The 15,701-nt window shown below is 33.2% G+C and overlaps 1 protein-coding gene across 2 annotated transcripts in view; it reads left to right on the top strand.

The window, feature by feature from the left end:
• GRID2 (glutamate ionotropic receptor delta type subunit 2) overlaps positions 1-15,701 on the top strand; it is a 1,570,085-nt gene that overhangs the window by 928,213 nt on the left and 626,171 nt on the right. For both annotated transcript variants that reach the window (XM_043438630.1, XM_043438631.1), the window contains exons 5-6: positions 2,689-2,742; positions 10,469-10,642. In XM_043438630.1, the coding sequence (XP_043294565.1) occupies positions 2,689-2,742; positions 10,469-10,642 (228 nt within the window). The remainder of the gene's footprint in view (positions 1-2,688; positions 2,743-10,468; positions 10,643-15,701) is intronic.

Raw genomic sequence — 15,701 nt, forward strand, 5'->3', positions numbered from 1 at the left:
TTTCTTACTGCCAGTGTCTTTTGATAGCCCAAGCATCACGTGATCTTTTGGGCAGTGCTTATTATATGGTAATACAGTATACATTATTTTTAGGACCTTTATTATTTCTTAACAATCAACAAAAGTTGAAATTTGGGATTAAATAGTATAGTTAGGTTGACATAGCTTGCTAAACATTTATACAAGTCCACAGAATGAAACCAAACAACTATAACAGTGATGAATTTAGGTATAAAATAGGTTCCCACTAGAAAAATAAAAGGGAAAAAATATTTCAATCAAATTGTTTAATCCATTTCATTGGCTTCAAATATGTTTACTGCTGAAATAGGAAATGTGCTACTTAAGTAAGGAAGATAAGAAAAAGAAACAATTTCTCTCTTCAGAGTTCCAGTATGTTGTTTAGTTGCTCAGTTGTGTCCGACTCTTTTTGCAGCATCATGATCCTAAGACCAGCCAGGTTCCTCTGTCCATGGGATTTTCCAGGCAAACATATAATGCAGTCAGTTGCCATTTCCTACTCCAGGGGATCTTCCTGACCCAGGGATCAAACCTGTGTCTCCTGCAAGTCTCCTGCCTTACAGACAGACTCTTCAACCACTAAGCCACTGGGAAAGCCCCTAATATAAGTGTAAATAAATATGAAGACTTAAAATATTCTAGAATGTCTTACAAATCTTCTTAATCCTTTGTCCAGATGTATTACTAATTCAGTCCTTCAAGCTGGTAATGCAGTTAGTTTGATACATTACTTAGGCTAAAATATATCAAATGGAAAGTGATTAATATTAATAGAAAGTTAAATTATCGATAGATATATTGATTTAGTATTTATAATAGTTGTTTGATATTTGTTATCTACAAAAATAACTGAGAATTTCTTTTTACGTAAATATGTCTTTCCTAAGAGTGTTCACCTTAGCTCCATTTGATTGGGAAAAACATAAACAACATTATTATCTCTCCTTTTTACCTTTTCTTTTAACTCTACTGTAAAATTTATTTCTCTGGAGATATATGAATATATACATATATTACACACTAGTATAGATATAATAGTAGGTCATACATAGAAATCAACATAATATATAAAATACACTTAATATAAATAGATGTATATCTTTTTACAACACTTTTTTTGTATAACACTTTTTATTGCTAATAAATTACTGGTGATAGTTTATCTAAGATGATTAAAATAAAGTAATTATTAAATTAGAATAATGAATGCCATTACTGGTATAAAATGACTTTTTAAGCTAAAATGGAAAACTGCCATTGGTCATAGTTTCTGCATTATTTCACCTAAAGTTGAACATGTATGTATTTTGAAAGCAATAATAATGGTATAGCTTAAAAATAGATCACATGTCCTCGCTTCTATGATAAGATATTATCAAGGCATCTTAGTAAGGTCATAGGAATCTATGTGATGATATATATGGAAATAGTATAAAATTTATACCAAAATTTTAAAAATATTCTGCAGATAATTATATACTTGAGAAAGGATTGACTCACATAAATGTATTTCCAATTGTGTTTCTCATGATTCAATGGATCTTTCAGTAGGCATTTCTCAGTAGGACAAAGACTAGCCCCCAGAAATAATTTATGTGTTGCGTATGCGTTAGTCGCTCAGTTGTGTCCGACTCCCTGCAACCCCATGGACTGTAGCCTGCCAGGCTTCTCTGTCCATGGGATTCTCCAGGCAAGAATACTGGAGTGGATTGCCATTTTCTTCTCCAAAAGTAATTCATACTTTATAACAATTCCTTGCTGGTTATTAGAAAGCATCTTCATTTAAAACCTGATCTTTTGGTGATCCTGCTGAAAATGACACAGCAATCTCTTATAAAACAATCTAATCTAACATTTATCTATATGTTCCATGGCATGGATCGTAAGAACATGTCTTAGGATGTTCACGGTGAAGTTGGATAGAATGGAAATGGATTGCAATAGGGTTTTGCAATGCATTTTTGGCCTAAGCCAAGGATAATTTAGAATCAATTTATTCAAAGCTATTCAATCAAGATTGCTACCTATACATAGTTTACTTTTCCTTTTACATAAGTTTTCTTTCTGCTCATATTGTTAGCAAAACTACTGAAATTAACCAACTATAACTTGTGCTAATATAATGTCCATCACTTTTAGTCTTTTCATTCAGGTAATTTTACAGTTGGATCTCCTCAATACACATAACCAAAACTTTTTAGAACATGGACATTTTACTTTGTCAAGACAATGACAAAACATATGCACAAGGAACTAACAGATAAGAATGTTAAGTTCAAGCCAGATTATAGAGGGATATGTACTTAGATATTTATTAGGTAGATGATACAAGGTCATCAAAGCTTTATTTGGACTAGGAAATTCAATGCAAATTCTACTCAGTTAAATCACAAAAACAGTATTATTTGTCTTTTTTCATTTGAAGGTTTTGTTTTTCTAGGCTTTTAATTAACTTTATTTTCAAACTTAGAGAGTCTACACTGCACTTACAAGATGAACACAAATGCTTCTACCATGTTTTACTGTAATGGTTTTCTGTTTTCAATTGACTAAAGAAGACCTTTCCAACATGTGATGTATTTTTGTCATTTGTCAAGTATATCTCTTTAGTTTGGTTTGTTTTTCACAATTAATGCTGACTGATAGCTGGTTTCTTTTCTATTCCAGGTTGTGGAGACTAATTTGGTTGCTTTTGACTGTCACTGGATCATTATAAATGAGGTAAATCTAACTGAACCTTACTGTCAACTCTTGAGTCCTGTTTTCATGTGTATAGTCACAGCCACAGCCTTGAATTTCTAACAGGAAACAGAACACAGAGTAAACTTTCAGCTCACTGAAAGGATGCTGTTAAATAAAATAGAATAAGGAGTTTTTGCAAATTATAAAGGGCTTTGTTTGAATAAAATAGAGACCGTCTTCCCCACTGAGTATCTTTTAGCCTTTTCCGTTGGCACACACTGCCTACATCAGAGATCATTTTTATAAAAAGTACAGTTCTTCTTTGTAAGCAAAGTGAATTCCTCCCAGTGGAGGGCCTGTGTTCCATTTATATTTTACTGTTGTTTCTAGAACTTTTATATCCCACCCCCTTACAAGTGGATTAAATAGTTCCTTACATGAATATGAATAAATAAGAGCAGATTGTTTTGCTTTTCATAAAGAAACACAACTGTTTTAAAATCCACCAACTTGTCAAATTTCTCGTGAAAGATTTCTTTTTTTTTTTTTGCAAAAACAATGCATAACATTAAAAATACAGTATTACAACACGAGAGCCCTGTGAAATAAGTTGTTCCATTAGCACCTGCCAGTCAAGAGTTAGAAAGGAAAATGAGTAGATCATTCAGGGACAAATAATGAGATAAAGATCTAGTATTCAGTGTATCTATTACTTATGGAAAAAATAATGTGTTGTTTATCAAGTGATACTAATGTTGAATTATAGAATAATACATTTTATCTCAGGAGCAAAGTAGCATTTTTGGCAAGAATTCTAGTCTTGAATTCAGCAAGATAGGCTCAATCCTGACTTTGAAATTGGTTCATAGCTGTGTTACTATCAATATATAATAAAATATCCTGTGCCTCAGGAGTTATTTGTTAGTTTGTACCATATGTATAACAACATTTACTTTACCAGCTCTTAATGAAAATTAAGTGAAATATTATTGAATGTTCTTAACATGGTGCCTGACAAATGACACTCAGTAAATGGTACTGCAATAATGATCAGAGTACATTAGAAGTTCACAGATCACTTGCTCACATATTATTTTGTGGAATAATAAATAGTGTTATGAAGTATTGAGGAAATATGGTCTTGCCTTTCCTTGTACAGAGAAATAAAAATGATTCTTAGTTTCAAATTGTTTCTCCTACAACACCCTCCATTGATGAGTTTTAGCTCTCTTGATGGTTCTTTTTTTGTTCAGTTTAAAGGCACTGGAAACGTTTTACAAACCTGTTTTTGGCCTGCCAGACTTTGAGTCTATATGACGTGTCAGTGTATTTCTTATGTCAGATTAAGACGTGTTCTTCAGAGATCCCCGCAGATAATGTGTGTATGTCAGATCTACTTTTCAATGTAGTTTTTAAGTCAATCTAGAATGACTAAACATCAGCATGGATTAAGGGAAAAGGGAGACCACAAACCAACCACACACCTAGAAATACCTTTTCTAGGTACTTTCATCTCTTTTGTTCCCAAAGAATCTAAGATTCAAATAAATCGAATGGTTTGTCAAATATTATACAACTATTACGTGGTAATAATGGGATTTAAAACTTAGTCTTTGCCAGTCTAAAGTTTTGGTTGTTGTTGGTTTTTTTTTTTTTTTTATAATTTTCCTTATAGATTATATTTTTGAAATTTATGCTCCTAAATTTCAATCTTATAGGAACCAGTAAGTTTTCTTTTACTTTTTGTCTTTAGCTTAATATTTTCTGGATTACTATTTTTTGAAATAGAGAATCCTCCTAATTTCTTGTTTTTGTTTCACACCCACCTCCTGATGGGGAATAGGCCACACAGCTTTTTTGATATGAAACAAACTGGAGCTGTTTTACTTGTTTGTGTCAGTATCGATGACTAGGGGGGAAAAGTGATTTCTTGCCTCTTTAGAGACATGGATTAATCAAACAAATTAACACTTATAACTGATAAATGGAAATGCCCATTCCTTTCTATTCTTTGGTAAGATTGCCGAAAGGACCCCTGAATTAACTTTTTCACCATATTCAACTTAACTTCTAATGTTATCCTTGCATCTTGAAAATGTGAACCCAGGTAGAGACAGCTTCCCATGACACCAATGACCATCTGTCTACTGCTTGCTTGTCAATTTGTGCTATGGAAGAAATTGCTTTTTCATATTATAAAGAGGAAGTTTGAGTAGTATGTATTTCATTTATGATGACTATCATGGAAAGAGCAATAGCTTATATTACTATATCTTTCATAAAGATTGTAACTCATTCTGTTAAACTTCTCCTTAAGTTTTATTTCATAAAATATTAGAGCAAATGATGTCTTTCAACAATCATTTCATAATTTGAGTCCCTGTTTTACAAAAAAAATTCACACAAAAAACAATCTAACTCACTAATAACTCAAAAAATATTAGAAGTATAGAACACAGTATAGAAAACCTCGATTTTCTCATCCACATGTTAGTTTCCCACTGTAAATTGTTATAACTATAGCTTCACTTTTACCATTACTGAAACCCTTATCTCTTTTTTACTCACAGTCCTCCTTACTAGTTCTTGAGCAGAGGTGTAATTTTAGGCAGAGCAGGTCACTACCACTTAGTCTTTGAAAAATCTCATGGTCATAGCCCACACTGTTTACATTGGTTATTATATTTTTTCCCTAAACTAGGTTAAAAAAAATCAGAGATCAAGCATATTTTCTGTACTTTCATCACTAAGAAATATCATCCATGTATGTATCTGTGCTCAGCCCTCTTAATTCTACATGATTCCATCCAACCACCTCATTCTCTCTGAAATATGCCTCAGGAAACTTGAGTCTCACTACCTTTCTTTCTTTTATAGGTCTGTTTATAATGAATGAATCAAAATTTATCTTAATTTTCATAAAATAAGAAACATGAATTCCTCAAGTTTTCTAGGAAAATAATAAACTCTAAAAGGAGCAACAACAACAACAAAGTCCAACAACTTGCAAATGCCCATTTTGTTTGAGCATGGAAATTGTGAATCTGATTAGTTTGGTTTGTGTAGCTACTATTTTGTTGCTAATTTTAAAATGGGTTGCAAACATTTACTTAATCTTATTGTACCAACAGTTTCTCAAAGAGAAACTATAAATCAAAGTTGGCATCGTGCATCATGATACAAATTGATGCTGAAGCTTGAAAACAGTATATTTGTTTCATTTGCACCAACTGTGCTATAATAATGAGAGGCTATGCTAGCTCATATGGTGTAATCAATCATATGCTAGTAGTTGGAAATGGTATTTATCTTTTCCCTGCAATCAGGTGATCCAGCAGAGAACAGCCTTTCCTTATAAGTATGGTCATCCCTTCAGGGTCCCGAAGCAGATGGCCTAGCACTTTATTTAAGTTTTACAAGTTAGAAATTCAGATAGGAAGATATACATACATAAATACGTATTAGAAGTATAGAACACAGTGTAGAAAACCTGTTCTTTTCTTATTCACATGTTAGTTTCCTACTGTAAATTGTTATAAATGTAACTTCACTTTTACCATTACTGAAACCCTTAGCTCTTTTTTACCCATAGCCCTCCTTATTAGTCCTTGAGCAGAGATGTAATTTTAGGCAGAGCAGGTCAATACCACTTAGTGTTTCAATACCCCTTAATGTATATATATATTTATATATACACACTGTTTAGAGCAGCAAGAAGCGTAATGCTATATGTAGTCTTCTATTCCCTGATGATACTAAGCCTGACCCTTGGTGTCCTGACTTCTTATTTAAATACTAGTTTTTTAGTTTAAGCCAGTATTCTCTGCTAATCACTGCTTAGTTCTGCAGTTAAGAAGTTGTTGTTGTTATTGTTGAGATTTGAAAGTGTGTAATGAATATTTTTCATTTTTCTAATTTGGTGATTAATTGAACTGCTCTCTACTAATCTGTCTAGCAGAAAGTTGGCATTCTGTTCCTCTTTCCACCCTTATAGTCTGCAGTTGGTTTTGTTCCATGTTTCATGATATTTGTATAATAATTTAACATTACTGTTAAACTTTATGGAAGCATCAAAGGATCTTTTTTGTTAAAGTATGGAGACCATAAACATACCAGCAATACAACAATAAGCATGATCTTTTCAAATTACACTACCTAACACACTGTTTAATATGATTACTAAAATCTGCTTTATTTATAATAGATAAAGTTATTAAAGCACCCCGGTGTCTCTACTTAAAGTTTCAGGGATCTATCTTTCGAAGATAGTTTGCTGAAATCTTGCCATTCATTCAGTTTTTTATTTGACATACATTTAATGAATACCTACTATAAGCCAAGAACTTCATTAGATGTTAAGAGATAAAAGAGTAGGAAAGGAGGAAGGGATCCTATTCTGAAATAGTTTATATAATATAGATTGGCATCCGATCTAATAGATTTTGAGAGTCTTTCCTTCCCCGGAATTCTATTAACTTAAGCTTAAAGCTGATATCCTACAAGGATTCAGGAGTGATCCAATTCTCCTAAAAGATTTGTTCTGGAAATTGGCTGTTTCTGGTGGAGTTATAGGCCTACCAGATATTTTAGCTTTCCCCTTCCTTGGCTTTGACTCCATTCAGAGTTCACCCTATGTTAAACTATCACAGTAAAGTGAATAAGAATCTTTTCTCAAAAATATTGATTTGACTCTTGATAATATTTGATCATCTATGTAAATAATTTTTATGAGAATAAAAGGCTGAATGCTCTGCTCTTAAAGAAGAACACTTGAGAAAAATTAAGCACACTAAAGCATATTTGTTTTTTTTTCATTGCAATATTCTTATTTCATAAGTATGCTCACTAAAATAAATAATACAAAAAAGACAATTTTTAATTTACTTTCTTTGCTGCTGGTGCTGCTGCTGTTAGGTCATTTCAGTTGTGTCTGACTCTTTGTGACCCCATAGACGGCAGCCCACCAGGCTCTGCCATCCCTGGGATTCTCCAGGCAAGAACACTGGAGTGGGTTGCCGTTTACTTTCTTTAAATTCCTTCAAACTCAGGAAATGTCTATATAACTGAGTAGCATATTTAGGTAGTACAGGGGACTCAGTTGAGTGTGTGGTAAACTAGTTCTTCATATGATTTTTTTTTAATCAGATATTTTAACATTTTTAAAAGTCTGCACATTTGAACAGTGTAGATTCCAATCGATTATGCAACAGCTTCATATTTTAATAAAGCAGTTTACCTACCAATTTCTTTTTCTTTTAAAAATATTTCTTACTAGATTAAATATTCACATGGCTTCCACTGTTTACATGACATTGTATTTGCCACTCTTGAAATGCATCTTCTGGAATGCAGACGTTCTGTAAATATAAAATAGCTACCTAATCAAGTTTTCATATCACTATCAAACTATTTTTGAGATCAGGTGTCAAAACTAAAACTGCAAGTGAATTTTTTGAGACAGATTGTCTGCTAACTTCATTCAGAATGGCAGATTCTTTCCTACCAGAAAATTACTTTTTTTTCCCCTTCCTCAAATAATAATAGGCAAAATATATTCAATTCAAATTGACATTTTCTCAGATATAGTTTAGTCATTTAGACATCTGTGAACTTCAGCTTTTGGAACTTGTAAAAAGTAACCATCCTTTTTTGTGGATTTAAAAATAGTCCTCAAAGACTTTGACTCCTGATAGATGACTGTACCATTCCTTATAGAATCATTAGGCTATTAAATTCTAGAATAATGTATCTTTATTGTTTTAATTCCTATCACTCATGAATATTAATCTAAATAATTCCTGTAAGGAAAAATGGATTCCTTACATGATTACTTCAGAGAGTGTCTTTTGATGACATTAATAAAATCTTTTTATGAGTAAAGGGTGTGTTGATGAAGAACTTGGAATCTCCCTACTTCTTTATTTGTAAATGAGAATTAACAACATCTGAATCAGAATGTAGTTTTTAGCAGGAAATGAAATAATGTGTTAAGTACTTAGTATTTTTCCCAAAATATAGTAGGATCTTAATAAATGTAAGTTTTTGTTCTAATATGCTGATTTGTAGTTCAGCAATGGTGGAGCATGTAGAAATAGTGCTACTTGACAAAATATTGATAAATGTGATATTGCTAAAGAAAAAAGACCACATATATAACACCACTTAGTCAATATTATGAGAGAGTGGTAGAATTTTTCACTGCTTTTTAAAAATCAAGATGCCTATCTGCATAATATGAAAAAAATTTAAGCATGTAATAACATTGAATAACAATAAAAATTGATTTTAAACATTTCTTGTTTAAAGTTCAGACCGAAAATGAAATTGATAGACACTGTAGACATTGTTTAATTTTACTTTGTGAGTAGATGGCAGAGAATTAAAAACTAACCTGCTTTTGCCAGACAGAAATTTTGGTAACCGGTGAAATGATACACACTGAGGAAAAACACAGCATTTTAAACTGAGAAAAATCATCTTTATGGTACATTAATTGACTGAAAATCCAGGATATTATACTGGATATGGCTGACGGCAGGTGTTATTTTATTTTCAGAAAAATCTTTATTTCATAAAGATCATAAATAAAGGATGGATTTTAAAGCTAGTATGTCCTATGACTAAGAAAATTTATACTTGTAAATCATCTTTTTCTCTTTCATTATTCTGTAATAATTCTTTGAAACAAACCTGAGAAATATTCACTGCAGTCCACTATGTACCCTATGTCAAATCTTTTATTTCTGTTGCTGTAAGAATCTGTTGAAAGCAATACTATGTTAATTACAAAGACTCCATCAGTTTAAAAGATTTCAGATGGATACCATGAATTACAAACTACCTAAGTAAAGGCTGCATTAAAACTAAAATTTATTTGGATCACATCTAATCTAATTCCAATTAGGATAGTGTTCAATTAGAACAGATGTATGTTAAAAATATTATTTTATTTTTTTGTTTTCACATCCATAATTGAGTCAAATCTTAAAGTTTGAGTCTAGAGTTGGATGGTGACTGGGAAAAGGAAGAAGAAAATGCTTTTCTTTGAGTTCTCAAAGGCTTATATGCAAACTAGTAGTAATTTGGATAAACATCACTGGAGTGTATTTTGTATTAATCAATAGAATTTTCTATCTTTATGTTAAGAACACAATTATATACTAATATATCAGTTCAACAGTTAATGAGCATTTTATCTATTCCTTATCAAAACAAGTCCATGAGTTAACACCAATAGTTCTAAGAAATAATTGGGAAAAGTCTTAAAAAATGATGTCTCCTCTTTCTCTCTCTACTGTCTTATTTAAGAACCCCCTTTTCATTGCTAATAGCAATATTTATTACTCTTACATTACAACTGTCTTCCTAGGTCGTCAAAGTATCTTGAAATCCATTAATGAATAATTAAGTGTAATAGCAGCTTACTTTGTGACCTTTTCCAATGTTTAGATAACACACAGTTTTCTGAAGTATTCAACATATTATAAACTTATTATAAATAAAAAGTATTTAAGTCCATCACTTCATTTGAAATTATTTAAGCATTCATTAATTATACACATAAATGCATATAATTTAAAGCACAGACAGCAACTACAAATGAGTTGATTATTTTAATGAACATGTGGTGTTGTTTTCACTTGGATGTGGGCTAAGCATTAAACAAACGTATTATAGTGACAGAATCTCTTAGCATTTCCTGATAACAACTCATTAATAGTTTGTGTTTATAATATTTCTAATTCTTCCATTTCTTATCTTATAGGAAATAAATGATGTGGATGTACAGGAACTAGTAAGAAGGTCGATTGGAAGGTTAACCATCATTCGACAGACATTTCCAGTCCCCCAGAATATAAGTCAGCGATGTTTCCGTGGCAACCATCGAATATCTTCAACATTGTGTGATCCAAAGGATCCATTTGCTCAGAATATGGAGGTATATTCTAAGCACCCAGATATTTCTTTAAGGATTTTTTTTGGTCAGTTGTAGAGAGACATTTTCTGGTGGCATTGCATTCAGAATTCTACATGTTTCCATTTTTGGTCCAGCAATTTCATAAGTCTACTGCGAAGAGTGCTAAGAATCTGTCTTTGATTGTTCTAAATCTCATCACAGCAAAATATCTATTTGATAAAAATATAATCAGTAAAAGTTATTCTCTTTTCAGCAAGTAGATCAATAGAATTTCTCATGGTAGAATTTGTGATTGATACTCCTTAATGCTAAACTCCAAATTATTAAGCTAATAAATTTGTTTGCCTTTTCTGGCATAACAAGGATATTGAAGCTTATTCCTTTTTAAAGATTAATTTCTGGTTGGAAGGACTTCACAAGAAAAATATTTAGAAATCCGAAAATGCAGTAGTGTTATATAAAGTTATATCCAACTCAGATGGGAGATAGCTGAAACCTTTGCTATTCAGAATACAACAAAGAATTTGAAAGTAAATGAATACAATCTCTGAACAGCAAAACAAAAAAAGAAAAAAAAAGAACATCAAGTCCCTGTAGCTTACACATAAGAATGCCCTTTTAATACTCATCTGGATCTTATTTCTTTTTCTTAAGGAAACTCCTATCAGAATTTTTTGTGTTATTTCTCTTTGCACTGGACATCTCAAAATGTCAGTTTGAAGGAGGTTTGACAAAGGCAGGCACATCAACAAGAATAGGGCATAGGAAGCCCTGTGAGGAGGCAAGAAACATAAAAAGAGAAATCAAAGAGATATGCTAATTCAAATATCCTATCAGAGCAGGACCTTCTCTGTAAAACAACTCTACATTATAATACAGTTCCAAGTGTATCACTATAGTATATAGCTAGTTTATTAGTTAATATTTAAACAGTAACCCTGAGATACCAAGAAAGATTAAAGTCATGGTCAATTTCATAAGTAGGAAAAAACATAGGATCTATTTTAGAAACCTATTCCTTCAAAATGTTTAATAGAAATAGTATTTTAGTACTTAGAGATGTTCAGTTTGAAAAGGCTGGAAAAATAATTCTAGGAGAACTAGTTCTTTCCTAATAATACTAGATAAATAAGGTGATTTGGCAAAACTACTTCCTTGTTTGAAAGATAACAGCTTCCCTATTTTTAGTCGGCTTTGAATATTTTAGATAAATTGCCATTTATCTAACCATTTCTTCATACTTATTACCACTGTAATGCTGCTGCTGCTAAGTCGCTTCAGTCATGTCCGACTCTATGTGACCCCATAGACGACAGCCCACCAGGCTCCTCTGTCCACGGGATTCTCTAGGCAAGAATACTGGAGTGGTTTGCCATTTCCTTCTCCACCACTGTAATGAGCAGTGTGTATTTACCCAACAACTGGCTCTGGAATCATTGCCCACAGAACTTTGCTAGTAGATTTTTAAGCTCCTTTAGAATAAGTTCCCTCCAGGCATCATAATCACATTAAGTATTTGTCTTTCTTTCTTTTTCCCATCACACCTACCATGGTGCTTTTCACCTTTGTAAAAATTTGGATTTGAAAGTAATTAATAAGAAAACAGAAGTCAAAGTGAGCCACTCAAGCCTCAACAGGGTTTAAGTTTTCTACTTCTAATGACGTATCTTTTGATATTAATTGGTTCTGAGTATAATTGATGTGGAAATGATAGAATTTTAAATAGAAATATGAAAGAACTTTGATTTAGAAAATCATGAGATATTAAAGGCTGTTTCTGTTGAAAGAGGTAGTAGGAAATATACAGATTGGGAAAGCAGAAAGGTACTGCACAGTATTTCAAAGCATATTCGCCTAACAGCACAATCCTGATTCAGTTGAGTTCCTTGAAATCAGGGGACAAATATTCTGTTTATCTTTGTATTCCCAGACATATCTAATGAATTAAGGATGTACTGGAAGTAACACTCCTCCTGCCCCATACCTTCATCATACACCCCTCAAAGCTACAGATCGAAGAAAGCTGGAAGATTACTTTTCTTTGTGAATTTATTGTGTATTAACATCCTTTTTATATGTAATAGAATTTGACTAAATGTTTAATATGTAAAAGGAAAACTGACAGAAACTTTTATATGTGAAGATTTATATAGTGCCTAAATGCTGGGCTCTTGAATTTAAAATGTTCCACTAAAAGCAGAGCATTTGATAAAAAGTCTGGCTTTGGTGTATGTTTTATCTCACTGAAGTTAAAGAAAATAACAAGAAAAATACTTTAAAAATTGAGAGTAAGGAGTTCCCTGGGAGAAACAACCCTCTCTCAACTTGGAGTGCACAGTGCAGATAAAAAGGATCACAGGTAGACATATATCTTATCAGCAGGATCCAACTTAAAGAAAAACTTAGGAAAAAAGATATGAAAATATGATTCTTGTGACCTCTAAAAATAGAAACCCAGCAGTCACCGTAATCTGTACAACAGAGGAGAAGAGGGTACATCTAGAGAAGAGGGTGAGCATCTAGAGATCTCTGGCCTGTTACATGTTTTAGTGTACACAGAAAGGGAAATAGTATTTTGTTGTTGTTTAGTCGCTCAGTCATCTGACTCTTTGTGATCCCATGAACTGCAGCACGCCAGGCTTCCCTGTCCTTCACCATTTCCCAGTATTTGCTCAAACTCACGTCCATCGAGTCAGAGATGCCATCCAACCATCTCATCCTCTGTCATCCCCTCCTCCTGCCTTCAGTCTTTCCCAGCATCAGGGTCTTTGGCAATGAGTCAGCTCTATGCATTAGGTGGCCAAAGTACTGGAGCTTCAGCTTCAGCAACTGTCCCTCTACTGGGGAAGCCTAAGTAATATTTAGAAAGAACAAAAGCCAAGTTTCCTCAGTCTTTAAATTAGTGCCAGAAAGACTAAAATTCAGAGTTAGCTGAAGTTGCAAAATAAATGTCAAAGATACCTTTCAGCTAGAAACAGAGTTTTTAGCAATATATGAAGCAACAAGGAAGGAAGCCATTTACTGCTTGATGAAACTAATGCTGTCTTCCCAGGCAGCATGGTGTAAAGAATCCCTCAACCAATGCAGAGATGCAAGAGATGTGAGTTCGATCCATGGGTCAGGAAAACCCCTTGAAGTAGGAAATGGCAACTTATTCCAGAATACTTGCCTAGGAAAGCCCATGGACAGAAGAGCCTGGTGGGCTACAGTCCGTGGGGTCGCGAAGAGTCAGACACGACTGAGCACACACACAAAATTAACGTTAGTTTGGCTGCTAATGGAGAGAAAACAGAAACATTCAAATCCTTTCGCTTCTGTTTCTCCATCTTAAAACTGGGAAGATTAGGATAAAAGTCATTTAAAGAAAAGTAAATCATTAGATTTTAGATTAGAAGGAGCACGTGTTTGGAGGTGGTTAGAGTATGCCTTACTGTTCTAAAATGAGGCCTGAAAAATAATTTCTCAGAGCAGTTAATAAAGCTGTAGATATGATCACAATGTTGTAATTTAGAAATATTAGAGAAATACTTAGGAAGAGAACCCAAGTACAAGGCCTTGGTATATTGTCCCAGTTTTCCAAAGGGAGGTAGAAAGATTCTGACAACAAGCGGTTAACACACTAAAATTAATATTTAGATACATTTCTGTTGTTCAGTTGCTCAGTCCTATCTGATTCTTTGTGACCCTATGCAGTGCAGCATGTCAGGCTTCCCAGTCCTTTGCCATCTCCCAGAATATACTATTAAATACATGGGTTGAGGAACTTTAAACAAGATAATAGGATTTCCTTAAGAACAGGCATTACTGAAGCCTACTTAATATATTTTTTTTTTAGGTTTAGATAATGTCATAAATCTTTTTATTGTTTGCTGACTTTAATGTAATGTTTGAAAAATTTTCCTTTAGGAAAACATTAGAAAGTCTATATAAATTGATGTCATTCAAACATTTTCACCAAAGACTACTAAGAACAAAAGATAGTAAACATTTTGGCTTCAGATTCTTTAAAAAGTTCAAAACATAGTCTTATTATTGTCTTTAAAAGTTAATATAATATATGGGTTTCTTTAAAATTAAAAGTAATATAATTTGAATCAAGATTTCTGGGAGAAATATCAGTAACCTCAGATATGCAGATGACACCAACTTTATGGCAGAAAGGAACTAAAGAGCTTCTTGATAAAGGTGAAGGAGGAGAGTGAAAAAGCTGGCTTAAAACTCAACATTCAGAAAACTAAGATTATGGCATCTGCTTCCATCACTTCATGGAAAATAGATGCAGAAAGAATGGAAACACTGTGAGACTTTATTTTCTTGGGCTCCAAAATCACAGCAGATGGTGACTGCAGCCATGAAATTAAAAGATCCTTGCTCCTTGGAAGAAAAGCTATGACAAACCTAGACAGCATATTAAAAAACAGAGATGTTACTTTGCCAACAAAAGTCTCTATAGTCAAAGCTATGGTTTTTCCAGTAGTCATGTACTGGACTTGTCCCTTGGACTGCAAGGAGATCAAGCCAGTCAATCTGAAAGGAAATCAATCCTGAATTGGAAGGACTGATGCTAAAGCTGAAGCTCCAATATTTTGGCCATCTGATGCGAAGATCTGACTCATTAGAAAAGACTCTGATACAGGGAAAGATTGAAGGAAGGAGAAGAAGGGGATGACAGAGAATGAGATGGTTGGATGGTATCACCGACTCAATGGACATGAGTTTGAGCAAGCTCCAGGAGATGGTGAAGGACAGGGAAGGTGAAGGACAGGGAGCTTGAAGTGCTGCAGTCCCTTGTGTCACAGAGTCAGACACAATTGAGTGAATGAACAAAACAGCAACATTTCAGATAGTAATCAGCTAAACCACTTTGTTTTGTCTCCAAATCTTCAGGCAAAATTGATAAGCCTAGAACATGACCCAGATGTATTATGTAGCTTTGAGTACCTTTAATATTTACAGCTTGTCTCCAGAGTTTCTCTTACCCTCAGTTTGGGAAGTATGGAACTAGTGGAATAGTAAAACCACACTGATAAATAGTCTATTCTTGAAGTGCAAGGAATTCTCTATGGTTATCCAAAGAGTC

The sequence above is a fragment of the Cervus canadensis genome, chromosome 19 (genome assembly GCF_019320065.1).
Source record: "Cervus canadensis isolate Bull #8, Minnesota chromosome 19, ASM1932006v1, whole genome shotgun sequence".
NCBI classification, from domain to species: Eukaryota; Metazoa; Chordata; class Mammalia; order Artiodactyla; family Cervidae; genus Cervus; species Cervus canadensis.